This window comes from Oncorhynchus mykiss, chromosome 12, assembly GCF_057628025.1.
Source record: "Oncorhynchus mykiss isolate SJ-2025 chromosome 12, ASM5762802v1, whole genome shotgun sequence".
In the NCBI taxonomy this organism is placed as follows: Eukaryota; Metazoa; Chordata; class Actinopteri; order Salmoniformes; family Salmonidae; genus Oncorhynchus; species Oncorhynchus mykiss.
Genome location: NC_143033.1, coordinates 26790001 through 26816280, shown reverse-complemented (window position 1 = coordinate 26816280; position 26280 = coordinate 26790001). Strand labels below are relative to the sequence as shown.

The 26280-nt window shown below is 40.1% G+C and overlaps 4 protein-coding genes and 1 non-coding gene across 7 annotated transcripts in view; 4 read left to right on the top strand and 1 right to left on the bottom strand.

The window, feature by feature from the left end:
* igbp1 (immunoglobulin binding protein 1) lies at positions 1–4440 on the top strand. 2 transcript variants are annotated; one of them, XM_090192110.1, is made up of 6 exons: positions 1–93; positions 1979–2281; positions 2533–2728; positions 2820–2896; positions 3054–3163; positions 3313–4440. In XM_090192110.1, the coding sequence occupies exons 2-6, from the start codon at positions 2028–2030 to the stop codon at positions 3459–3461; spliced, it is 786 nt and encodes a 261-aa protein (XP_090048236.1). In that variant the 5' UTR covers positions 1–93; positions 1979–2027; the 3' UTR covers positions 3462–4440. The 2 variants fall into 2 exon arrangements, with proteins under 2 accessions (XP_090048236.1, XP_021478867.3); XM_021623192.3 differs by lacking the exon at positions 1–93 and adding an exon at positions 636–1677.
* Positions 4441–5106: 666 nt separating this feature from the next.
* Positions 5107–10372, top strand: LOC110537274 (gap junction beta-1 protein). 2 transcript variants are annotated; one of them, XM_021623194.3, is made up of 2 exons: positions 5107–5376; positions 6856–10372. In XM_021623194.3, the coding sequence occupies exon 2, from the start codon at positions 6870–6872 to the stop codon at positions 7590–7592; it is 723 nt and encodes a 240-aa protein (XP_021478869.1). In that variant the 5' UTR covers positions 5107–5376; positions 6856–6869; the 3' UTR covers positions 7593–10372. The 2 variants fall into 2 exon arrangements, with proteins under 2 accessions (XP_021478869.1, XP_021478868.1); XM_021623193.3 differs by lacking the exon at positions 5107–5376 and adding an exon at positions 6302–6429.
* Positions 10373–11605: 1233 nt separating this feature from the next.
* On the top strand, positions 11606–20712 carry LOC110537272 (gap junction alpha-3 protein). The gene is made up of 2 exons (XM_021623191.3): positions 11606–11967; positions 16632–20712. The coding sequence occupies exon 2, from the start codon at positions 16681–16683 to the stop codon at positions 17752–17754; it is 1074 nt and encodes a 357-aa protein (XP_021478866.2). The 5' UTR covers positions 11606–11967; positions 16632–16680; the 3' UTR covers positions 17755–20712.
* LOC110537271 (zinc finger MYM-type protein 3) overlaps positions 19951–26280 on the bottom strand; it is a 23592-nt gene continuing 17262 nt past the window's right edge. The window contains exons 19-25 of the mRNA XM_021623190.3: positions 26087–26187; positions 25355–25502; positions 25070–25209; positions 24826–24940; positions 24489–24746; positions 21902–22016; positions 19951–21733 (exon numbers count right to left, since the gene is read on the bottom strand). Coding sequence (XP_021478865.3) covers positions 21547–21733; positions 21902–22016; positions 24489–24746; positions 24826–24940; positions 25070–25209; positions 25355–25502; positions 26087–26187 — 1064 coding nt within the window. The 3' untranslated portion in view covers positions 19951–21546. The remainder of the gene's footprint in view (positions 21734–21901; positions 22017–24488; positions 24747–24825; positions 24941–25069; positions 25210–25354; positions 25503–26086; positions 26188–26280) is intronic.
* trnav-uac (transfer RNA valine (anticodon UAC)) lies at positions 21339–21414 on the top strand. The gene has a single exon. It is a non-coding gene; the product is annotated as a tRNA-Val (tRNA).

The window sequence follows — 26280 nt, the reverse complement described above, 5'->3', positions numbered from 1 at the left end:
ATACCAAAGATTTGTATAACTAACCCAAGATGGAAACTACAGGCTCTGGTCTAACGGAGCAAATTAATTGTGGTGGGCAGAACAAGCAAGGAGGTAGGCAGAGCCAAGCACGAGCTAGTGAGATCAGTGTTGCCAACTAATTTTCAGGGTAAATTGCTAGAGGCAGGTTGATTTGTTGCTAAAAGTTGCTAAATGACGAATGCGTCGTTACTCAAATTGACTGGCCATCTCGGCAAAAATATGATTTGACATTTGTTCAGGTACAGACTCCCACCCTTTCCTGTAAAATGTTGATTGTGACATGTTGTAAGTTGTGTTCAAGATCAAACATTCGTGACCAACTATATTCATTGGGTTTGGCTCTTCGAACCAGTGCTACTGCTGCTGCAGTCAGCCAACAATGATTTGCAATTTGCTGAAATTGCTGCTGCCCTACTGCTGCTGACGTCACTCACAATGCACTTTTGCAGCCAGGCACGTGGGTTGTGACTGAGTGTGTGACAGAGAAAATCGTTTTGTGTCATTTAGAGGGAAAATGCGTGCATTTTAGCGTGAGTCACTTTTTAAAAGTTGCAAAAAGTTACAAATACATTTTTAAAAGTAGCTAAATGTGTTGCTAGGTGCTGTTTGAAAAAAAATCGCCCTTGCTCTCCTTCTAAACAACGCAATTTTCTAAAACTTTGGCAAAGGGTAAAGTCTACAAAACGCAGAGCACTCTGTTAGTTTTAGTTTTGGAAACAGAAGGGAGATCAAATGTTTCGTCGATGAGAACTTGATAAATCGAACTCGCTTAATCTTCTACAACTGCCGGTCACTGGGCTTCCTCTCATCACCATATTTGGTAGTGAGTGGAAACGCCAACCGGATGCTTCACATTTATACATCCAGTGCAATATCTGATCTATGATCATACTAAATTTGGGTTGCACAATTTACGTACAGAATAATACATTTAATGATAGGCAGGTTTTAGTGTCAGGTGGCTCAGTGGCCGCCCTTACAAAAGCAGATTGCAGTTTTGAAACTGCAGTAATTGCATTCGACTGTGTTTTTTTGACGCAGTAATTGCAGAATAACAGCAGTTAACTGTGGTTACACTGCAAAGTTACTGCAGTAAAAAACGGTGTTTTTTTGGACGCAGTATTTGCAACATACTTCCGTTATACAGAGATGTTTATATCATTGAGTATATGTTCACGTCTCCGCCCTAACAATGGGAGTCGTCCAGGCAGGCGACAAGTTTAGGTCCAAAATAAGCCCATTGAAACGCATTAGGCTTATTTTGGACGGATTTTGGCGAGAGTGAAACCTAAGCATTGCCCTAACCACAATAATGATTTTTGCGATAATTCTGACTTCGTGGCTGTGCTAACTAGTGGAAACCTTTTGAATATTGTCATAAAGGAAGTGAGCGTAGAATGAATACGGAAGCCGATAGTAGTCATTACATAGAAAAAAGGCAAAAATGGCAGCCGCTGAAAGTACTAGCTTGTCACCAAGTCAGGCAGAAGAACCGCCTAAACTATCTGATTTGTTAGATCGGGGATGGAAACTATATGAGGAGGTGGACACCACAAACGATCCCATCGCAGCTACCCATATCCAGGTTAAAATCAAGCGTGGGATAACGCAACTGGAAGAGGCAACGCGGATGGTTGCCCAGCTCGACTTGTTCAGGTTGCTAACGTTAGCTAGCACCTAGCTAACTATAGATCGCTATCTACTCAAGCTTTGATGACTAGCCAGATACCCAGGTAGCTAGTTACTATCATGTACTGGGCATGATTATATATCAAAGAGTATAGCCAACTAAATAACGAACAGATTCCACCTTAGAGTTGCTTGACAGTTTTGCCAGCTAGATACTTTTGATTGGCTAGGATAAGTCGTAAACAATCTATTTAGCTAGCTAAGGCAATGCAAATGAAAATGATGCTGCATGTTCATTCTTGTTCATTCTTCATGTTTGTTTTTTTAGCCGAAATGAAGAATTGGAGGAGGTAGCAACCACAGATCTGAAGTATCTGATGTTGCCTGTCCTCCTGGGGGCTCTTACTATGAAGCAAGTGAACCTGGCAAAACGACTAGAGCAAGTTCAGATAGCAAGATGTTACTTTTTGGACTTCTTGAAAAGATGTAAGGAGTATAACATATCAAAGTTTGAACTACCCAAAACCAATGAAAACTCTGCTGGCACACTGGAAGAAGAATCTGCAAATGGGCCCCCCAAACCTCCGGACTTGATTGCAATGGCGACAGTAAGAGCGGCAAAGATAGAAAGGTATCAGAAACATCTGCTTTTCAATTACAATAATTTTGACAATCGGAACACGCATTGTTTTGATTCAGCACTGCACAAGTAATATTTAGGCCTATGCTTTAAGGTCTAGTACCTGTCACGAGCCTCTTAAATAGCTGAGGGACATAACATATTTTAACAACTTAAACATCTCTCTTGTTTATTTTATAATGGCAATTCATCTGCACCCACATTGGTCTGATGACTCTTATTTATTGTGCTATACTCTGCAGATACACCCAGAGGAAGAACACAGAGGCCAAGCTATCAGAGATCAAGGCAGCAGTGGACAGTGGGCAGGCAGATGACGAGATAGTTAGAGACTTCTACCTCCTCAACTTGAGGAAATGGATTGTTGTATCCCTGGAGGAGATTGAGAGCATTGATCAGGAAATTGAGATTTTGACCAGGATGGATGTTCTAAAACAGGTACATAGATTTGAAGATGTAACTAATCTTATTCACCAATGACTAATTGAAAGGGTGATTTTCTGATGCTCTTTATATTTTCCATGTGCAGAGTTCAGCAGAGCCATCACAATCTAAAAGGCCTCCCATGAAACCCTTCATTCTCACCAAAGATGCTGTTCAGGCCAGGTAAGCACCTGCTCAAACTTATTTATTTCTCATTCTGCACATTTTTATGTAAAATGTTTTTTTTGTTTTCCTACTCACAAAATAAGTACTCTGTCCAACCTCCCTTATGAAAATTAAATTACATAGCTACTTGCTTATTATATGACATTCATTTCAGAGTGTTTGGGGCTGGCTATCCCAGCCTGCCTACTATGTCTGTGGATGACTGGTATGAGCAGCACAGGAAGAAAAATGCCCTGCCGGACCAGGGGATCCCTCGCAGCACTGGTAGGGTTAAAAGAGATGTTCAGAATTATTTTCTATTTACAGTTAACCGTATGTACATAAATTGTTTTGGGGAAAAGTCAAACGGTCCTGATCCATGTTTTTTTTTACACCTTTTCTCATTCACCAAATACAATTTGTCCCCCATTCAGAGGACGTTGATGGAGAAGAGCGAGAGCAAGAAGAGAAAGAGAAGCGGGTTGAAAATGATGACGAGGAGGCCTTGCAGAAAGCTAGAGACTGGGACAACTGGAAGGATACACATCAGAGAGGCTATGGGAACCGTAAAAACATGGGCTGACAAACCATCAAACACAGCAACAGTGCCAACCTGGTCTGCAGTATTCATCTGCTCTTATTCCCTCTTAAATACATTTTAACAAGTTGCCAGTGTATATGGAAAGATGGCCTTGAAGAAAAGGCAGGTTTATACAATCCCAGACAGAAACTGTTCATAAGTGTCTGTTTATGGTCTCTTTTTCTTCTGATGCCGCATATCACAGTTTTCATTGTTGCCATATCAGAGGAACATTATTTAGTGGCAGCCATTAATATGATCTGTAGGCTCTATGCAAATATACAACTAAGCATTGACAACAAGGCCCAGTCTCTGTCGAGACAGCACCGTGCTGTGCTTAAGAAGATTAGTAAGTGAATTTGATGATATTGTCTAACAGCTGCTCCCAAACAGAGTAATACAGAGTATCCAGCGAAACTTAAACTGTTGACTTGTGAAATGCCCTATGAAGGTGGTAGTAACACTCTACAGGTACAACAAATTGATTGAATTTTGTCATCCATACTTCATCTAATTGGTTATGTTAGCTCATGTGCTTATACCTAGAAGATGTGCATCACAAGAAACTCCAATATTGAAAGATGTTTCCTCTGATCAATGTCCATTGTGAAACTGAATAATAGTTTGCTATGTAGGTATGATATGTAGCTACCACTTTTCATCTTGTTTTGCTTTTTGTTAAAGAACTGTTTGTGAAAGCCAATTTGCTCTTCTCAAAAGTATGGCTGACTCATTTAATTTATTTTCCACCTCTTACAAATGTACAGTTTGAACAGGCACTGGTTTTGACAGACTTGGTGGATTCTTTTGTCGGAGTTGATAACTCTTGGTCTATTTTCTCCACAATAGCAGGAATTCTGTATGGTCTCCACTGTAACAAGAAATGATTTGAGTGTTTTGTACTTTTTCCCCATTGATTCTTAAAGAAGTTGCTAGTGCATTGAAAATATGGATACGGTCCAGAATAAATATGATACAGAAAGCTGCTATGGTCAAGCAAATTGTTATTGGCACATCGATATACACACATACACAAAATGTGCATTAATCAAAATCATATATTGAACATGATTACTATTGCTCCCATCTAACTTAATGTCCTTTGGTGAAAGCATAAATTATGATCTCAAAATGTATTTGTTTTTCCAGCCAATTAAATGAATGTATTGCACATCCTCACTAAACGTTTATTTTATACCCATTGGACAACTGTGAAAAGGATGCCCAGTAGACCACCTCAATTGTGGGTCACCTAGTTCTCGCTTCATGATGTGTCTTCAGTGGGCCTAGCACCCTCTAGAGATGAGATGTTAATCTGTCTGAGGCTTGTTTAAAATTATCTCTCCAAAGTATCCCTCAGAATTGTCAGTTACATTTTTGACAGCAGGTGGGTATACAAGGAAAGGTTAGAATGTCTTTGAAAATACCACACACACTGATGCACACACACACCAAATAAATTATGAACAAACAAGCATTTATTTCTCTACTGTTATCTACAAGACTTACTCCCTCTGCATGTGGTTAGACTTTCTTTGTTTGGGTTTAGTAATTTTTACTCCATATTGTGTCAAAACCAGCCTTCACTTCCCTTGCAGTACAGTGCACAATAGATAGGGCAGGCTTCTTTGTGTCCACACAGATTCTTTCCTTTGCTGAGGGTAGGCGGAAACTGAGGCGCTTGATCTGAATTCTAAAGGGGCTTGTTGGATCTAATAAAAGCAGCTATTGTATGTAAATTATTCACACAAGAGCATATGACTCCGACTGTGCAGGGCAGTGGCTAGTGTGAGAGAAATCATTAGCAATGCAAACGCCTGGTGTTCTGGTTCACAGATTCACTAATGGGAAGAAATCCATCTATACTGATGGTAATTCAATTGTTTCTGGGCGTGTTTGTGCACTACTTCTACTGAAGGTAATTTCACGAATTTAATAATTTGTTACAGCTATGAAATCTAAATTAAGTATACACATTTTTTTGTCATGATTTACATGTTTGTGATTAGGTTTCATGTTAAAGGGGATGAGATCTCTCCCTGGTCATCTTTCTGCCTAGTCAAACAAACATTTGTACTGATGATCTGGAAATGTTTATTTAGGATTAATACTAATAAACAAAAAGTATCCTTATAAAAGTGTAATTGATGTATTCACATTTAAAAGCACCAGTTGTGTTGTATTTCATTATTCTTCACTCATTCCTCTACATAGATAACCTATTGTATGTGGCTTAGATTACCATAGCTGTGCTTTCCAGTGACAGCCATAATAGGCTGCTTGTGAAATATCTTAGAAAATCAGGGGTGCACACTGTAAGAATAAAGAAAACATGCTAATCCTAAATAATAACTATACTTAAAGGATTTATTGTGGAAATCTTAATTTAGCCATTCAATTTGCGATCTCATGTTCAAGAATCCTATTCCTTTAATCTTCTCTTACCATATCACCTCTAATTTCTCGTTTTATAAAAAAAAAAATCTGCCAATAACATTTTTTAAATCCTGAAATATGTTTTTTCATTTATATCTTGATTTGACTGAGTTAAAGTGAAATAGACCTGAACCATGTTGTCTGTAGACTCTTTTGGCATTGGCTTATCATAGTCTTTGTTGTGACTTTACATATTATAAAACATTTCATAAAAGTCCCCACTATGACCCCACTCTGTGGTCAGTCTGGCTTGGGGAGGGCATAGATATACCATGCAGGCTGGTGCCAGTGTCAACATGGCACACTGGTCACATTGGGGCAGATACTCCCTTGCCAGTGACTTTGGGAAAATGGTCACCTGATGTGTAGTGCCAGACCAAAGGCTTGCGCTCTTAAGCCGCCCACCAACGTCAAGGCATGTAGAGAGGTTTGGTTTTCTACTGGCCGCACATCAATGTCCACGCTACACCGGCGGGACAACGTTGTCCTCCACCCTTGGTGCTGCCTATGCCTCTTACACCTCCTGATGAGCTTGGTAACTTCCACCTCTCCAAGTCTCTTCTACTGCCATGGCAGGAATGACTAAAACAATGGAATTCAATAGATCTGAATTATAACAAGATGGAAAGACCTCAGTTGCCGTTGGCTTTGACGGATATGGAATTAGTCTTGGGGGATTCTGCTTTTTGAGAATTGATGGCTTTATGGAGATTTCCCAATATCTCAGTCGCTGACCAGTGCTGGTCAGACAGTGGTGTTGACTGGTGAAGCGAGTTATGTGAAATCTGTGTTTTTAGTATAAAAAAAAACGTGCAATTAGTGTTTGTATACAGAAATCTTGTGGAAATATCTTACATATATAGGGCTATTTTTCTATGCAAAATTACCAACAATTTACCAACATTATTGACCTCAAAGCTTTCTACAATTAAATAATTTTAATGGCGTCCTTGTTTTTCAGACCTGGAATCGAAAATGAACTGGGCGTCCTTTTATGCCGTCATCAGCGGTGTAAACAGACATTCCACGGGCATCGGTCGCATCTGGCTCTCTGTTCTTTTCATTTTCCGTATCCTGGTCCTGGTGGTTGCAGCAGAGAGTGTGTGGGGTGATGAGAAGTCCGGCTTCACCTGTAATACCCAGCAGCCCGGCTGCAACAGCGTCTGTTATGACCACTTCTTCCCCATCTCACATATCCGTCTGTGGGCCCTGCAGCTAATTTTGGTGTCCACCCCAGCCCTGCTGGTGGCCATGCATGTGGCCCACCGCCGACACATCGACAAAAAACTCTACAAGCTGTCTGGCCGGGCCAACCCCAAGGACCTGGAGCAAATCAAGACCCAGAAGATGAAGATTGCAGGTGCACTTTGGTGGACATACATCATCAGCCTCTTCTTCCGCATCATCTTTGAGGTAACCTTCATGTACCTCTTCTACATGATCTACCCTGGCTATAAGATGATCCGGCTGGTCAAGTGTGACTCGTACCCCTGCCCCAACACAGTGGACTGCTTTGTGTCCAGGCCCACAGAGAAGACCGTCTTCACTGTGTTCATGCTGGCTGTGTCAGGGATCTGCATCCTGCTCAACATCGCAGAGGTCGTCTTCCTAGTGGGAAAGGCCTGTAGTAGGCACTTAAGCAATGCTGGAGACTCAACCATGGGAGCATGGATCACCCAAAAGCTCTGCTCCTACTAGAACAAGCTAAATGGACCAACACTGTGTAACTGTAATTGGGCACATATGTTCAAAGCTCAAAGTAATGGCCTTAACAACATTAATTAATGAGGTGTTCACACTTTTTCTATACTTTTCAAATAGATATGACTCAAAGGACAATTTCAGTTTGGATATAGAACAAAATCCAGAAGAAGAGACTGAAGAAAAGTATGGTAAACTGATTTATTAACAGTCCCTTCCTTACCTTGTAACGTCTCAAATTTAGCTGAATTCAATATGCAGTCACCTTCGATATGCTCTGCAAGATTCAAGCAACTAAACCGACTCATCATCCATTCTGTATTATGATTCATAAATAGTTTTCAATTCCTGATAGACATTTTAATCACTGATAATGTGGTATCATTAGGACAAAGCATTGGTACCCCTGGTTTATTATAAATAGTAACCCAAGAAAACTGTCCAAGTGATGAATTTAACCAACATTTGGTGGTTGTGGTGGAGTATTACTAATAACTATGAGGCTATTCCAAAGCACTACTAATAACTACCTCACTTTCATAGTGAAATATCAAGTGCTTCAAGACATCCACATAGTGTTTTGAATGCTATGAATGAGACTGATTATGCATGTGTATAGAGTAAAATAGAATAGTGAATGAGAAAATGTGCTTAGTTGAAGTTAAAATGAAAGAACCAAATGATTAATTTTCATGTCTATCTCATTATTTTTCTTACTAGATTCTGCATTGGTGCTTTAAAACTATTGTGTGCGTGAGAGAAAGGATGTTTAGAATTTGTGGTACTGTAAAGTGTTTACTTCACATATAAGGGATTACAAAAACGGTAACAGCAAAAAATATTGTAATCAGATTACAGATACTTTTGAAAAACTAGATGATTCAATTAAATTAAATTCAGAAGAGATTTGAGAAGAAAAACATATTTGGCACTTCTCTGTTTTCTCAATGACATTCACATAAACATTGAAAAAAGACGCAAATGTAAGTTTGTTCCACATGAGCGAGTCTGACCAGAAGTCAGATACCACTATGATAACAAACCAAATGGGCTTGATGGATCGCTGTAAAAGAGCAGGAACAGGCTTTTGTAGGCTACAGTCCAAGCTATGTCTTCCAATGGTGCAACTTCTGTCGGCATCCAAAGATTATCTAACTTGAATAAACGTTTGGAGGTAAGGATGACAGCAGTGGTGTAGTCTACTGCGATACGGATATCACAAATTATTGTTATCTGCGTAGCGCATTGATGTGAATCACACTGCTGCTCTCTTATTTAGCTATTTGCGTTTTACGGATTGTGGTTGTTGTGGATGGCTGTTCGCAAATCTAAATGTGTATTTGAACCCAATAATGTTTGAATTCAAGAAGTTTAAGCTGCCTATCAATCATTGTTTTTGAAAACAGTGGACAGCCAGTGAAAAACTTCTCATCTCGGGGATTCGATTTTGCAACCTTTCGGTTACTAGTCCAACGCTCCAACCACTAGGCTACCTGCCGCGTTGCTCAAATAAATTCATGCTGATATTTTTTTTTATCAATAGACCTAATGGACACGTTCAAACTCGAAGACTTTTGATTGATTTAAAGGGGCAATCTGTATTTGGGTTTAAAATTATATATATCCATTGATTCTTGAAGAATATAACTTATAAATGCCTCATGAGTTTAGTTCAACTGTCACACTCCATGTGAATCCAAAATATTACGTTTTTCTCCAATGTTTGTAAACATTGTACATGTAAACAAATGCTTTATAGCCTCATAACATGGTTAAAACAATAATTGTATATCATGGGTGGTCAGTCCTTGCATCCATAGCTCTTGTCTATTAATCTGAGCATGGTTACATTTCTCCAGGCCCATTCCTCATCTTTTTACCAAAATTGAGGCGGGATGGCCGTTTGGTTATTGTTTCATCTGTGAATTTGCACTTTGAACAGCATTATATTATCAAGATATCAAAGTGTCACCAACAAAAAAATAAACAATAGGCCTGTAGCTAATGCAGCATATGGCATTCATTTTTAACAAATAAATAGCACTTTTCAGTAGTGCTCAAAGCATGCCATTTCATGAGCGCAGCATTTATTTTTAAATTTAAATCAATGAGCCCAATCAGTCCTCCATGACAACAAAATCATAAACAACAGAGTAGGGCTGGCTAATAAGTCCTTAGTTTTGGGGTTATGCTCAGGTAAAACAATTTGGCTAATCTATACTTCCATATTTCCAAGTCCTATTCTTGAAGATCAAGAGGTATAACATTTATTGGAATGACTGGAATTCTGATAAACTTTAGTTTTTAATGTAAAGATATCATTTACTTGTATTATATGTAGTAGAAAGCGATGGGTTAGAAAAAGCCTGCATAACCAACCCATAAAGTAAAATGTAACATCCATATATGGCCAGATATGTAAACTTTAACATTGATTTATCCTGCAATAGATGTGGTTCAATTAGTAACATACATTTTTGTCTTCTTCTAATGCCTCTTAAGGGGAAACTAATCTAAAAGTAGCTGAATGTAATCAGATTACGTTAGTGAGTTGGGGTAATCCAAAAGTTACGTTACTGATTGAAATTTTGGACAGGGAACTAGTAACTGTAACAGATTACATTTAGAAAGTAACCTACCCAACCCTGATAGTATTTTAGTTCCTGTTTTGTTGTATACCATGCCTTGTTATGTTGAATGTCTTGCACATATTTGTATTACTGTAGCTAATATAATTAGACATTCCTAATAAAACACTTGAGTTATATTATGTGCAATAGCCACATGGAAATATTAACGAGTTAGTAGTACACGCAGCTATTATGAGTGTATTCTGAATGCTTTATGTGTGTTGTCTTGAGCTACAAGGTGACGTCACTACAAAGTCTTTATGTGATACATCAGAAAGCCACTGGAGAGCAGCACAAACATATGAAACTAACCAAACATCAGGTACTAAGGGCGTTTAGATTATCTGCGGTTATGATCATTTGACAGTGCCATTGAGTAAGAATTGGAAAGAGAAAAATCCAATCTATAGATTTTATTGATTGAAACACAATCAAAGAATGAAGTCTCGTGAAGCTTTTTAAAGTCAGAGGTACTGTATGCTGCAGTTCTTGTGAGCTGTCAGACCACCTGTGAGGAAATGTCTGACGAAGCTTCAGCAATTAAAACCTTAGACTGGCCGGGTAGAGTGCATGGTCCCAGGTTATCAATAGCGTAGCCTTGTGAAGGGTCAGTCTCTGAGGCTAAGAAATATTCACCCTGGGGACAGCTGGACCTAGCAGGGGCAAGTGTGAGGGCATTTCTCTTTTTCTGGAGCACATCAATAGAGACCATATATAGAGAGTCGATCAGATGTGAGGTCTGACTGAGAAGAGAGATATCTAATCACAATAGTTTTCACTGCCCCGTCTGAACTACTTCTCTAAATGTAGATGGCATTATTTTTACATGACACTTTGCTGTTAACAAGCTGATAAATACAGCAATTCTTTTTCACGGAAGTCATATGGTAAGCATTCATACTGTGCCTTTCAAAGTGCAGATTTGCAATGTACCATATGTTCTATGTTTTCTGTTTTCTCTGTTGATTTATCTTACCATGCAATTTGATGCTTAAGGGGTTATGATTTCATCCATACAATGAACAGTCAGTTTACCTAAAACAGAAAAAATGTTGTTTGGTTAAAGTAAATATAGCTAACTGCTTCTGTTTGGAAGGATGTTCTCTTGTTGAATTTACAACCACCACAGACTATGAGATTCCTGTCAGCCTGTTAACAATGACACTGGAGTATGTGCCAGTCAATGACAACCATAACAATGAAGGGAGGGCCCACCTTTATCATTTTCTGATGCTCTCCCGCTCCACACAGCCACAGGCCTTGGAACACTACCTTTCAACTCCAATTCACCAACCCCCCCAAACCCTCTGAGTGTGATAGCAAAGCCACTCCCTTCACAGTGAATTATATTTAGAGCCATGCCACGCAAGACTTAAACCCACCCACCCATTGGACTACTTAGACGCCACTCAGTCGTAAAGAAACATCACTTTAGCAGTGGGCCTTATAATTCTCAACAGAGAGTGAGTGTTCTCATCCTAGCTAACTGACACAGTGAAAGAGTGTGCTTACAGAGGTCCTATTGGTTACTTTTACAGGACACATTTACAGGACAAGAGCTGAAAACTCGTTGAAACCATTTGGAGACAAGAGTGCTTAACATTAGCAGTGTAGTATCATCACTATCAAAGGACATGGCCTTGTCGGGGACAGGAGTACCACAGTGTAGACTGTGATAGCGACCTAAGTGGAGACGCCACTACTGGATCTGCAATTTCACTGGAGATGAGCATTATGGGAAGGTGGGTCTTGACGCACTGTGTCTATAGAAGTTTCAACTGAAGAAACATACATTAGAAATCATTAACATGGTCAGTAATACGGTCAATACCCAGCTAGCACATAATGTTCTGAAAGCCATATGTTTCTTAGAAATTGGTGAAAGTGTGGGTGTTCTATGGTTATTTTGCATAACCAGTATTTCAGCATAACATTTCCTACTATACATGTTTCCTCATAAACATGAAACTTATACATGTATATATTTTTTGTTATTGCGTACTACCTTCCCAAAACTTCTGGGAATGATGCAGGATAGTTGCTTGGCTTTTGAACATTCTCAGCACATTTAAGGAACTTACCAAGAAAATAATGTTTTTTTGTCATTTCATTACTTTAACAGAACAGTTCGTAAAAGTTCAAAGATGGATTTCTTTTCAATTTAGTCATGTTCTCACTTTGTTCTGAGAACGTTAAGAAACAAAGTTTTTCTATGTGAATTTCAGTACTTCAGCATAATGTTTCCTACTGTACAGGTTTCCTCTCGGTTGTATTTAAAGTAATGTTCTCAAATTGTTCCAAGGAACATTAAGAAAACTTTGCATAAAAACCACAAGAAAACTTGAATAAAGTTCATAGAACATTCTATGAATGTTATTTAAAAACGTATACATTCAGCTCTTCTCAGTATAAAAGAAAATTCATCTTCTTCAAGTTTTATTGGCAAATCGCAACCAACTGACAGGTGCATACACCGCCACTTACTGTACTGGAGTGTGAGGCCAGTCACAACCTATCTATATCACTATATTCTCTTAACTAACCCTGAATTTCTAATAAAATAAAATAATAACCTCACTAGCCCCATCACCCCCACCCAAAATACCACCCACTCATTCCCTTCCAACCTCTCTGACCCTTTCAAACAACCTCTCCCTTTCTACATCATACATTTCACAAAATAATAATACATTCAACCATTTCCTCTATATTTAATTAGGCAAGTTAGTTAAGAACAATTTCTTATTTACAAAGACTGCCTACCCCGGCCAAACCCGGATGACGCTGGGCCAATTGTGGCGCCGCCCTATGGGACTCCCAATCACAGCCAGATGTGTAACAGCCTGGAATCTAACCAGGGTCTGTAGTAACACCTCTTGCACTGAGATGCAGTGCCTTAGACCACTGCGCCACTCAGGAGCCTGTACACCCATTACACATTCCAGTAATGCCTAAGATTAATGCCTAAGCAAAAGTGTTCTATCTATGCTTGGAGTTTCAAACAGTTAAACTAAGCTATTTGTTTTATTAAAAGTCTTATTGAAACATGTTCTCAAAACGTCAATAAAACCTCCCAGGAAAACTTTCAGGGAACCATAGTTCTCAGGACCAAAGAATGTACGTTCCCAGAATAGGTAAAAATGTCACTTCCGTTCAAAAAACTTATGGCTTCAATTCCCAGAACCAATGGGAAACCAGAAATGTACTTTCCCACAACTTCCAAGGAACCAAATGTGCTAGCTGGGATATTAGTCTCTGAATTTCTGAAATGGTTCAACTTCAAACTGTTATGAGGGAAGTCAACCATTACAGTGAGTGTAGCTGCAGTGCAATGATTAAACCATGATTAAACCATGGACTATGAGGAATGTAATTAGAGAATTCCTAGATTGATACAAGTTCTTGGCCATCCACATGTACAGTACACTGTCATGGAAGGCCCTTAGGTAACAGCATCCTAGTTTTTAATAACTTTAAAATCCCTGTATGGAAAGTGAAACTCATCTGGGAACCTGACCGCCACTTCCATAGGCAAGTCCAACTGGCATCAATCAGTATGTTTACTAAAGTGACAACTCAACCCCTGGAAACCTATATCTAGGGAGAAGAGAGCTACACCCTGTCGAGGCCATATGTGTCAGTGCGTTTGTCTTGGAGCTCCTGCCTGGCAGTAGGATACAGTGGCCAGGCCACTACCTGCTCCAGTGCATACTATGGGTACAGTCAGTACTTAGTATGCATTCAATGGGTACATAGTCGCTAGTGAAAGTCTACACAGCCCTTGCACATTCTTCACATTTTTATGCTTTAAAAGGAAATCTAAAAAGGTAATATTTTCAAATATTGTGGTGGCAGCATCATGTTGTATGCTTGTCACCGGCATGGACTGGGGACTTGATCAGAACAAAAATAAATATGAAAGGAGCAAAGCACAGATAAAAAGTTAGAGAAAACCCTGCCTCAGCCTTCTGAATTCCGAACCTTGGGATAGGGTTTTATTTTTCAATGGGAAATTACACAAATGTTAATGCCTAAGACACACCAGAATGGCTTTCCAATAGATGTTGAGTGTTCCTCGATGGTCCAGTTTCAGTCCTACTTAAATCTGCTTGAAAATCAAAGACACGGTTTAAATATTGCTGTCCATCAATGGCTCCCAACCAAATGTACTAAGAGTTGTGCAAAGTTAGTAGAATCTTATTCAAAGTAGGTTGTGTAATTCAGTAGGATTTTGTCAAATGTAATTTTAAAGCAGCAAAATGTTAAGACTGTTGTGTAGACCAAGGTTATTATAGTTTTGTGTTTTTATATTCAGCTTTTTTATTTTTTTTTATTTTGAATTCAGTTTAGTTTGTTAGTTTTCAAACCTGGTTTGCTAGTTTTTATTTAGTTTGAGTTGTATAAAATATTTCTATTTCGTTTTTATATTATTTAGTTTCAGTTTTAGGTTTAGGGACCGAAAACATACATGGGAGGCTATGAGGCATTTGGGTTGTATCGTTTTTTATGTTTTTGGGGATGCCACTTCTTGCAACTGGGGGCCATTAATACATAAGGTGATGGGTCAGGTCATACAGTAGGTTAGGTAAGCCCTTCTCATGCTACATTGGAGTCATTCCACATCCCTTTTGATTAGCGTAGGAGATTTAGTCAAGTGTGAAAAGCTCTATCTAGAAACAGTTGATTCTTGCTTGTGATACGGTTTGGAAAACCTTGAACACAACTTAATTATCATTAAAAAATTACTTTACAAATACGAAAGATACATTTACTGTTAGCTGTTTTACCGCAGATTTCCAGAGGTTTTTTGTGTAATACCGCTTTGAGCCGACATTCTGTCGCCATTACCTCAGGAAGTGCAATGCAAAACACATCTGTGGGAATCTGTGTTAAAACGGCACACAGTAAATGTATCTTTTGTCTTTGTACAATCATTTTGGGTTGATGTGAAAGTAGAATTTCTGAGGTTTCCAAAATCGTATTGCACACAGTGATTATTAACGGTTAGACAGTGTCGGGATAGTTGTAAACGTTTGCCCTGCTCTGATCTATTGTTCAAATGAGAACCCTATGGCTGTATGGTCTTGGGTTCTCGAGAGCTATGGTTAGGTTTAAATTACAAAATTAATCTCAAAGTGACTTGGTTTTAAAAGGAATAGAATGGTGCAAAACGATAAGGTAGAAGGAAACTCTCTCTCGCCCATGTTTACACCAATCCAATGCTTTTTAACCGTAGTAGTACATGTAAGAAGAATCAAGTTGGCTACCTACCTGGTTTCCCCCTTGTTAGCTAGTGATAGTTAGCGAAAGTAATGCAGAGCTAGGCCTTTTTGAAAGAAGGCCATCTCGTTGCCGCATTTACCAGCCAGATTCAGTAGCTTGAAAATCCCCCAAAAGCTTGAATGCCCAAAGTTGAGAATTTGTATTTTATTGAATTGTATTTAGTTTTGGAGTCAAACATAACAGTTTCAGTATAGTTTTTGTATTTCAAACAGGTTTGAAAAGGATTCTAGGATTTCTAGAAAACCAGGGATTTATTGAAAGTTCGTTCCTGGTATTTGCAACCCTAGGTCAACTTGAAAGGCGGTTTCTCCTCAGGGAAACAGGTGTTATGTCCTGCTGTTGCCTGTGGTGTGTCCATTAAAGGAAGGATCCGCAGCCACTCCGTTAAATGAATAATAAAAACAGAGGGAACTTTGAGGAAATGATTTCTTTCAGAATAATTAAGGTAAAACCAAAAAAGATGCACACTGCACCCTGAGCTTTTCTACAAGACGTTTCACAAGCATATGGCAACACTCTAGGTACATGACCAACATTATACTCTTCATGTTCTTCAGAACGTCTCACATTTTCGGAATTAGGACTCCAGTTTATGAAAAATAAACTGTGTGGAAAGGACAAGGCCATAGATTGCTAACTTGTTAAAGCATGGGAGTTACTTTCTCTGTAGAGAAATTATGGCAAATTATTGCCAGGAAGCACCAATCTCACTTAGTTGGCCTCTGCAGGGACAAGATTAATGTATTGAACAAATGTTTTCATGCTAAAAGAAACAGAACCACAGAAACTTGGGGCAGAACCTAATATATAAAAGTGAATCTGGTTAATTTACAGAAACACTAAAAAAACAAAAACAAACAAACTACAATCACATTATTGAGCTGTAGAGGTCTGTTTAGCCACAGTAAAAATACTTGGCTCTTATCTTTAAATGCAAGCTTTTACAATAAATAAAAATGCATCAGTATAGGTTAATTTATTATGCCACCCTGGGTGTAATAATATAGTATGGTTGAGGAATTTTCCTTAAACTATCTAAGTTATTATGCAACGGTTTTCAATCCAATTGTGATGTTTGTCTGATGCAGTACATTCATTTATATTGTTTTTATTCTGATTGCAGGTTCCTGTTTCAAATTTCTCTGTAAGACTGAGCCTATGAGTGAGCCACTATGGCGGACTGGAACTTGTTGGGCAAGCTTCTGGAGAGTGCCCAGGAGCACTCCACTGTAGTGGGCAAGGTCTGGCTGACCGTGCTCTTCATCTTCAGGATCCTGGTGCTTGGAGCTGCAGCTGAGAAAGTGTGGGGTGATGAGCAGTCTGGCTTCACCTGTGACACCAAGCAGCCTGGTTGTCAGAATGTCTGCTATGACAAGACTTTCCCCATCTCTCATATCCGCTTCTGGGTGCTGCAGATCATCTTCGTGTCCACGCCCACTCTCATCTACCTGGGCCACATCCTGCACCTGGTGCGCATGGAGGAGAAACAGAAGCAGAAAGAGAAAGACTTGGCTGAGCAACTGGCCATCCACAATGACAAGCAGCAGCTGCTGCCTGACGCCAAACCCAAGAAGCCCCCCGTCCGGGACGACCTGGGCCGCGTCCGCCTGCAGGGGGTCCTGCTGCGCACATACGTCTTCAACATCATCTTCAAAACCCTGTTCGAGGTGGGATTTATCATAGCTCAGTACCTGCTCTATGGGTTTGAGCTGAAACCTCTGTACACCTGTAACCGCTCACCCTGTCCCAACGTGGTGAACTGCTACATCTCCAGGCCCACAGAGAAGACGATCTTCATCCTCTTCATGTTGGCAGTGGCATGCATATCTCTGGTGCTGAACATAGTGGAGATGTATCACCTGGGGTTCACCAAGTGCCGCCGGTACAGACACGTCCAGACCCCATGTGAGACAGGGTCCAAGGCCCCCAGCAAGGCAGTGGTGCCTTCTGTCCCAAACTATAACTACTTCCCTAGGCACCACCCAGCCCCTGAGCCCTACCATGCAGACCAGTACATCATGAATGAGCCTGACTCTGCCTACCACCCTTACAACAGCAAAGTGGCTTACAAGCAGAACAGAGACAACCTGGCCGTAGAGATGAACAGTAAACCAGAAGGGGGTGACACCACAGAAAGGAAAGGCTCCAGTTCTGCTCCAGAGTCGCCTTCAGAGAAACAACGGCGACCCAGTCGATCCAGCAAGCACAGCAATAGTAAGACCAGACTAGACGATCTGAAGATCTGAAGGACAGTTATGGCGCATTTCCACCACTGGGTTTTATAGAGGTGCTTGGCCTAAAGGTTCAAACTTTTGTGTTTCCAACTTTGAGGTGGGGGGGGGGGAAGTATTGGGCCATGGACCTACTGACTTGTGTCCAGAGTGGGACTTCTGGTGATGCATTAAAATAATGGTTAACAGTTAACGTAATAATTGAGCCATTTCCTTCTCAAAAGCAAATGAGTTTTCAGAGGTTGTTGATTATGCTCTGCACAAGTCCTCATTGTAGCTTTGGAAACAATTTCCGTAGTATAATACCAGGGTGTATACACAAGCGTAACACCTCATCATAGTCAAAAAGTGTCACAGTCAAATTTGTACAATATACATTTCACCCTGTACCAGAATAGACAATGTGCCTTTGATGGAAAGCATTGTATCAGGAGAGCAAGGTTAGGGAAGGAACAATATGGAAGATAAGATTATTTCCTCTTCAGACATTCTTGATCAGAATGGACCATATCTGTATTATCTAAAACAATATACAGTGGGGCAAAAAAGTATTTAGTCAGCCACCAATTGTGCAAGTTCTCCCACTTAAAAAGATGAGAGAGGCCTGTAATTTTCATCATAGGTACACTTCAACTATGACAGACAAAATGAGAGAGAAAAAATCCAGAAAATCACATTGTAGGATTTTTAATGAATTTATTTGCAAATTATGGTGGAAAATAAGTATTTGGTCACCTACAAACAAGCAAGATTTCTGGCTTTCACAGACCTGTAACTTCTTCTTTAAAAGGCTCCTCTGTCCTCCACTTGTTACCTGAATCAATGGCACCTGTTTGAACTTGTCAGTATAAAAGACACCTGTCCACAACCTCAAAGTCACACTCCAAACTCCACTATGGCCAAGACCAAAGAGCTGTCAAAGGACACCATAAAAAAAATTGTAGACCTGCACCAGGCTGGGAAGACTGAATCTGCAATAGGTAAGCAGCTTGGTTTGAAGAAATCAACTGTGGGAGCAAATATTAGGAAATGGAAGACATACAAGACCACTGATAATCTCCCTCGAGCTGGGGCTCCACGCAAGATCTCACCCCGTGGGGTCAAAATGATCACAAGAACGGTGAGCAAAAATCCTAGAACCACACGGGGGGACCTAGTGAATGACCTGCAGAGGGCTGGGACCAAAGTAACAAAGCCTACCATCAGTAACACACTACGCCGCCAGGGACTCAAATCCTGCAGTGCCAGACATGTCCCCCTGCTTAAGCCAGTACATGTCCAGGCCCGTCTGAAGTTTGCTAGAGAGCATTTGGATGATCCAGAAGAAGATTGGGAGAATGTCATATGGTCAGATGAAACCAAAATATAACTTTTTGGTAAAAACTCAACTCGTCGTGTTTGGAGGACAAAGAATGCTGAGTTGCATCCAAAGAACACCATACCTACTGTGAAGCATGGGGGTGGAAACATCATGCTTTGGGGCTGTTTTTCTGCAAAGGGACCAGGACGACTGATCCGTGTAAAGGAAAGAATGAATGGGGCCATGTATCGTGAGATTTTGAGTGAAACGTGGCTGGGTCTTCCAGCATGACAATGATCCCAAACACACCACCCGGGCAACGAAGGAGTGGCTTCGTAAGAAGCATTTCAAGGTCCTGGAGTGGCCTAGCCAGTCTCCAGATCTCAACCCCATAGAAATTCTTTGGAGGGAGTTGAAAGTTCGTGTTGCTCAGCAACAGCCCCAAAACATCACTGCTCTAGTGGAGATCTGCATGGAGGAATGGGCAAAAATACCAGCAACAGTGTGTGAAAATCTTGTGAAGACTTACAGAAAACGTTTGACCTCTGTCATTGCCAACAAAGGGTATATAACAAAGTATTGAGATAAACTTTTGTTATTGACCAAATACTTATTTTCCACCATAATTTGCAAATAAATTCATTAAATACCTACAATGTGATTTTCTGGATTTTTTCTTCTCATTTTGTCTGTCATAGTTGAAGTGTACCTATGATGAAAATTACAGGCCTCATCTTTTTAAGTGGGAGCTTGCACAATTGGTGGCTGACTAAATACTTTTTTGCCCCACTGTATACCAGATTTTACATGAATAAGAAACCTTCTAAAGTGGGAATTTGAGGGGTGAAAACAGACTTAAAAAACAGGATAGTTCACCTCATTTGTCAGGGGCCAGTAACAAAAACCTTCTGTAGAGGCATATGATCATTTTGTTTAATTGTTCAAGGTAGTTAATTCTCATGAAACATTTCACTCCTCAAACTGTAACTTCAACTGAAAAGGATGTCAGATGCCATGTGTTGTGCTAGAAACAGAGGTGGGCTCCTGTTATGTTACTGTACAGAACAATCCCTTGGTCAACCGACGAGACCCAAGTCTGACTTGCACAACTCCCAGAGGTAAAGGACAAGTGCCATAATGCTAACTGGAGAGGGTTGCCAGTGAGTCTGACTGCAAAGAGAGAGGCCAATCGAAGTACAAATCTTCATAAACGAGTTAGTTTGGGTATGCAAACAGTAATTGTTGGAGGTTCTCTCTCATCAGCCAAACATTTGCCATGCACAGTATAATATTTCAGTGTTCCAAAACAAGTTGTTTCCTTATAAACCCATAATATGCCGATTATTCTGATGGGAAATAATACCAAAGCAATTGCTCGTCTGTGTAATGCTTTTGGCACAGACTACCCACTAGAAAGCTTACATTTGTCTGTTAAGATAAAGCATGCATTTGATTTTACAACCATGAATAGTGAACTGTTGTTTATGAAGAATTTGTACAAGACATTCATTCTTGATTCCTTCAATTAGAAAAAGACAGAAAATAAACTTTATAGTACATAATCAACTTTTCTCAAGACATTCAGGACATAAAATGCATTATACCGTAAGTTTGTAAATGAAAGACAATTAAGCAGGATCAAAAAGTTTAAAATAAAAGATTTCTATCATGAAGTTAGGCTTCTTTTGTGTGGTTTAATGAACGGTTGGTTATATGATTGTAACAATAAGGAATTATGAGGGGCAATATATATACACATTAGCTATGAAGTAAAACGTCTGCCATGACTATGAGTTTCTTGATACTGTACATGTGAACATCTCCGGCAGCAATAAATGGTTTCCACCTCACTGGCCACAGGGTAAACACAGATTTAAAGTGTTTAAGTTGAACATTACTGTTTATGTTATCAGTGTATGAACATTAAGCTTTTGAATGAAACAAAATCCAGTGAGGCTGGCATAGGGAGTTAAATGCAGTGTCAATTAAATAGTTTTATGAACTAAAGTAAAGTACTTTTATACAGCTGTTCTGCACACTTCATAACAAACAAATATATGGGTTTCCAATACAAACCAGACCTTTCAACTAGTTGTCTTTGACGATGCCCAAAGTACCTAAGCGTTCCAAATACATTATCTGAACTGAGGGTGGTATACGGCAGTGCTAATATAGTTTCTATACAGATCTAGCTACAATGGTAATTCTATGGGGGAAATGCTCAATTAACTATTTGTGTAGGGGTGATATAACAACCATGGAACAACTAAATTGTAGTTAGTACAATGCCAGGTTTGTGGGTCCTGTGTGGCTCAGTTGGTAGAGCATGGTGCTTACAACGCCAGGGTTGTGGGTTCGATTCCCACGGGGGACCAGTACGAAAAGGTATGCACTCACTAAGTCGCTCTGGATAAAGCGTCTAAATTACTAAATTAAAAAAATGGAAAAAGTAACTTGTGCTAGCGGCTTCCACATCAGCATCAATATATAAACTTGTTGCGTGGCTGTCAGTCCATGTCTCCCTGTCCCGGGTGCTCATCATAGACATCCTTGACAGCCAGGATCCTGTTGAGCATAATTCCCAGCCTGCCCTTGTCCATGGGGATGTCAGAATACCAGCGAGGACTCTCAGCCATACATGTGCTCTCTGGCTGCAGGTAGAACGCACTGCAGCTGCTCCGCACACCATCTGAGCTGTAGGAACACAAAGACAGACACCATATGTGAATCTAACAAAATAAACTATACAGTTTAAATTTATTCATTGCAATGTATCAAACCCATTCAGAATCTATGACACCCAGGGATAGTCCTTTAACTGGCGTTTCAGTTGTGCGTACCTGGCCAGTCTACATTGCTTACCATTTGGAGAGGTAGAACTCAAAGAATTTGACTGGGCATCTGAGAGGGTTCAACCGGTTCTCTTGTTGCTCCAGCTCAGAAGGCTCATCCCGTTTCCTCTTTCCCAAGCCGCCCTCTGTGTGTAAACAGAACAGAGTACACGCTCACTTCACTTCCCTTGGTGTTTATTTTAACACTTGGCTACAGTTAGTGCCAAGCTAAACTGATTAAGCTGATCGCCAGACAGTTATGGGGAACAGTTTAGTTTTTTATGTCACTGTCTGTCATACTCTAAAAATTTAATTAAAATGAATATGATTTTGCAATGGACAGGGTCTTTCCTACATAAAAAGGCACTTTTGGCTGTCATGAAGGTCACAAGTCCACATGTTTCATCCAACGTTGATTTACATCTAAAACACTTTTCAGACATTCAGTCAGTGATTCTCTACTCGTATATCATGTTGCACAACTCAAGAGTTGCTCCTTTTAGCTTCCTGGTTTTCCCAAACAGTGGCAGGCCAGGGGTTGGCGTTTGTAGTGTGTATGGCCAGGGCCAGTTCTAAGACGCATACCATGGTACACCTCCCATGCTTAGCAGCTCTTCAGAGAACTCCACTTTGCGGTATAAATAGCTGTCCGACACACTGCAAATAGCAGTATGGACCAACCGGGGGGGGGGGCCACAACAACTTCCTTCTCCTACATCAACAGCTCTCTCACTGTTATTTGGAATAGTTAAGACAAGCACTCATAGAACACCAACTGTCAACAGGTGACAATGTCACACTAAAATCCTCTTTTTAATTTTATACATCAGCATAAAACCACCAAAGTAGTACCAAACTGATCAATTTCAAACTGACCTACAAAGCCAGAGGAATCTAGCTAGTGACACTGATATCCAGAGAATGGTCAGGCCAAGTTGAAAATAGACCTACGTTAAAACACGTGATTATGTTTCAGTCAGAACATGCCAGTAATCAGAAAAACACTGAGTAGGATGGAGATGTGGGTCTAGGCTAACCTATATGTTTTAAATAAACAACTGGCACAAGGACAATTTCACAGGAGTTGGTCTCCAAGCAGTACAACTCATTAGCACCATGTTATTTGATCGCTGGAAGACAGTTTATCTTCAATGGAAGCTCTTTGGAGGTCAGCAGGACCATGTTTAGGAGTGGTGGTCCTGCCTAAGAGAATTGCCCATCACCATCTAATTGCATTTACAAAAAACTGTAGTGATAAGGGGATTTAATAATAACCTTATAACCTGGGTTTAAGACAAATGTCAACCATCATTCCTCAGCAGATAAAGGCAAAGATCCTACAATGCATACATACAAATTAAATAAATTACTGAAGTTGAAAATATGTTTTGTTGGAAATAGCGTATGATATCTACAAGCACAGTATTTTTAGGATGTTTTGGAAAATACATTCTTACCACTAAACTGGACCTCATAACACTATACTAGACTTTCAAACATTCTAAATATGAACGCAAAGATTTAATTTCACCTAGTTGGAGATATTCATGTAAAATGACTCCATACCCTAGCCCTGGTCAGGCCCCCAGTCATTCAGCTGAAATGTGGTACAACTCAAGATAGGCAACCTGCTCCCCCCACCCCAAGCTGGGGTCAAGACCCATGACCCAAAGCAACACAATCTCTCATTGGTTACTGGGAATGACAACTAGCCAATCATCCATTGGGCTAAGGAGCATATTAACACTTCTCATTCACTGGGCTTTGTTATACCAAATCAAATCTCAGACATGAAAATGACAAATTAACGCCAATGTTGTGTTGTGACTTGTACCATAATTATATATATATATATATATTTTTAATTCACAACAGCTGTGATGGAGACATGTAGTTTCGGTACAATTTTATAAATGCTGACAGATAATTTGTCCATTCGACATGGTGGGATCTTTTTAATTATGGTATAATTAATTATGCGAGAAATGGCCGTGGAAACGCATTCATGTGTGAATATTGACATAATAACCATCATATAGAAGTAAACTTAAGAGTCACGCAATAATATGGTGTGTGGTCCTTTCACTACAACTCGGGAAAGCATGCAGTTTATTAGGCTACAGATGAAATAAATTATGATGAACTTTACAGGGTGGTTAAAGTGCACGGTGATCTTAATGCCCCTTTCTAATAAATATCGAGGGTCTTATTCTGGTAACATGATGATCAATGCTTTACTGCCGCTTGACAAATATTCTCACTCTTATCCATAGCAATCTCATCATGTAGACTAGCCTACCTGCACTGTATCTGAGAGCTGTTGGCTACAGCACACGTGCCAAGACCAGAGTAGGCACAGTTTGTGACAAAACTATCAGTAGAGTTGAAAATGCAATGGAAACACATTGAACTTTAGATTTTTATTCGGTACATGAAAATTTAAGCGGAAAAGTATGTTGTGTCCACTACGCCATCACACACACACTGACTTATCTGCAACAAGTCTGTTTGGTGGAAACACAACACTGGTGGGAAAAAGCACATTTTCTTTATGCAGATTTTATCATATTCGCATATATCAATTAGATAGAAACCTGGCTAGTCACACAAACTCTTACCTTTACTTGTTCTCTTGTGTTGTGATTTTGGGTGGTAGCAGACACTAGACGACTTGACCATGCCATGTGGTGTAGACCTCCTCTTGGCCTGGCGCGTGACTGTAGAGAAGGAGAGCTGGAGGTGCTGCTCCACAGTGGTCAGACCAAAGTATTTGGTGTTGAAGAACATGAGAGTGTTGAGCAGGACAAAGGGAGAGTACACACCCAGCTGTTTACACTCCCACAGGTGCTCCTCCAGGACACGAGAACCGAGACCACCTGCACCCAAACACATTACTTACACCCCAAATACAACACAAACAAAATGTGTGAAAATAAAATAGAAATATGAACTCACCATTAGGTGACATGGAAGGTAGCCATTGGCTGACAATCTTATTCAGCTCCTCAGCGAAGGTGACATATAACTGGTCTGTGAATATATTCACCATCCGGTTGTTTTCAAGGAGATACTGGAAAATATACAAGACAAGACCACTGTGCTCAAATGTTTTAGTTGAACACTGTATAATAAAAAAATAAAATCATGTAAGATTTGAATAAGCCCCTCTTCCACAAATTGCAAATATTAACTACAAGACCTGTTGAATCCCCAGACAGAGGTAAAATACACTGTCAGGTTTGTAGCACGGCCCTCTAGGATGAACAATGTCTTGGACAAACTGCGACAGGCCATGGTTCAGTTCCTCAGGACTACACACGAGAAGGTCTAATGGTTTTTCTATAAGGGAGAAAATTACAGGCACTTTATTATCAGGATTACATTGAAACATTACAGCCCATTTTACTCAAAGGAGATCTATCAAACTCAAAGCAGAGCTATCAAAGACAGGTACATTTAAAGTTCCAGTCAAGAGATATCCTACGTTTTCTGTAGTCAGTGTCCGAGTGCTTGCTTTGGGCCCATGACCTCCAGGCTTTAACCCCAAGGGAGCTGTTCAAACCAGCGCCGAGAGGCTGACTGTCCAGGGGATCGTGTAGGGTCATCTCTGACATGGCCTGACGCTTGGGTCCCTGTGACACAAAGCCTATATTAGACATCACACTGCTATGACCTGTTAAGGGGTAGCTACTGTAGTTGGTTAGTTAGTTACTCATATTCTCTTCCGAGTACACACATTACATAAATTCTACACGTGCATTGATCATTAAGAATTTGTCTGGTCCAAGAGACCGCCAAAGCGCAAAAGTAAACATTTCAGTATATATGTCAAATACTCTCTTGTTTTAAGGACACTGTTCATTGGTAAACAGTCCATCTTGTAGGTTTTGTGACTGTTGCCTTATGTTACATGAGCTGTATGTTGGGGACCATGCCTGCCTGCCTTCCGCCAGGGATATATTTGTTATTCAGCCATTTCACCTTTGGGACCCTGTTGCAGCTGTCTAAGTATGCAGAACATGAGCACTTTTCCCCAGTAAGTCTGACACCAAGACATCTCATGTTGGTGCCAGCTTTTTCCTGATGTCCAGCATCCTATGCGATTCCACTGCGTCTCTCAAATAAGTTGAACGTTTATGACACTATTTCATTCAATACAAAATGATAGTCATTGTAAGATCTAGAAAAAAACAGACAAAATACACTTGTATTATACCTTCTGAACAGTGACGTCGGCGCTCTGCTCTGCTGAAGTAGCATGAGGCGGCATCCCACAGTCAAAGAGGAAATCAACATTGGGGTTCAGGTCCAGGGAAGCTAAAGAACACAAATGAGAATGGACACAAAATATATATATATCATAGACTGTTGACAGAGTGTGTGCAATTATAGTGTACGTTTACACATCTC

Excerpts from the sequence above, each read along its gene's own strand:
- LOC110537274 (XM_021623193.3), top strand. The coding sequence starts at position 6,402 with ATGCCTCTTACACCTCCTGATGAGCTTG. Across the intron at positions 6,430-6,855 it reads TACACCTCCTGATGAGCTTG|ACCTGGAATCGAAAATGAAC; the intron begins GTAACTTCCACC and ends CTTGTTTTTCAG.
- igbp1 (XM_021623192.3), top strand. The coding sequence starts at position 1,466 with ATGGCAGCCGCTGAAAGTACTAGCTTGTCACCAAGTCAGGCAGAAGAA. Across the intron at positions 2,282-2,532 it reads AGAGCGGCAAAGATAGAAAG|ATACACCCAGAGGAAGAACA; the intron begins GTATCAGAAACA and ends TATACTCTGCAG. Across the intron at positions 2,729-2,819 it reads GGATGGATGTTCTAAAACAG|AGTTCAGCAGAGCCATCACA; the intron begins GTACATAGATTT and ends TTCCATGTGCAG.
- LOC110537272 (XM_021623191.3), top strand. The coding sequence starts at position 16,681 with ATGGCGGACTGGAACTTGTTGGGCAAGCTTCTGGAGAGTGCCCAGGAG.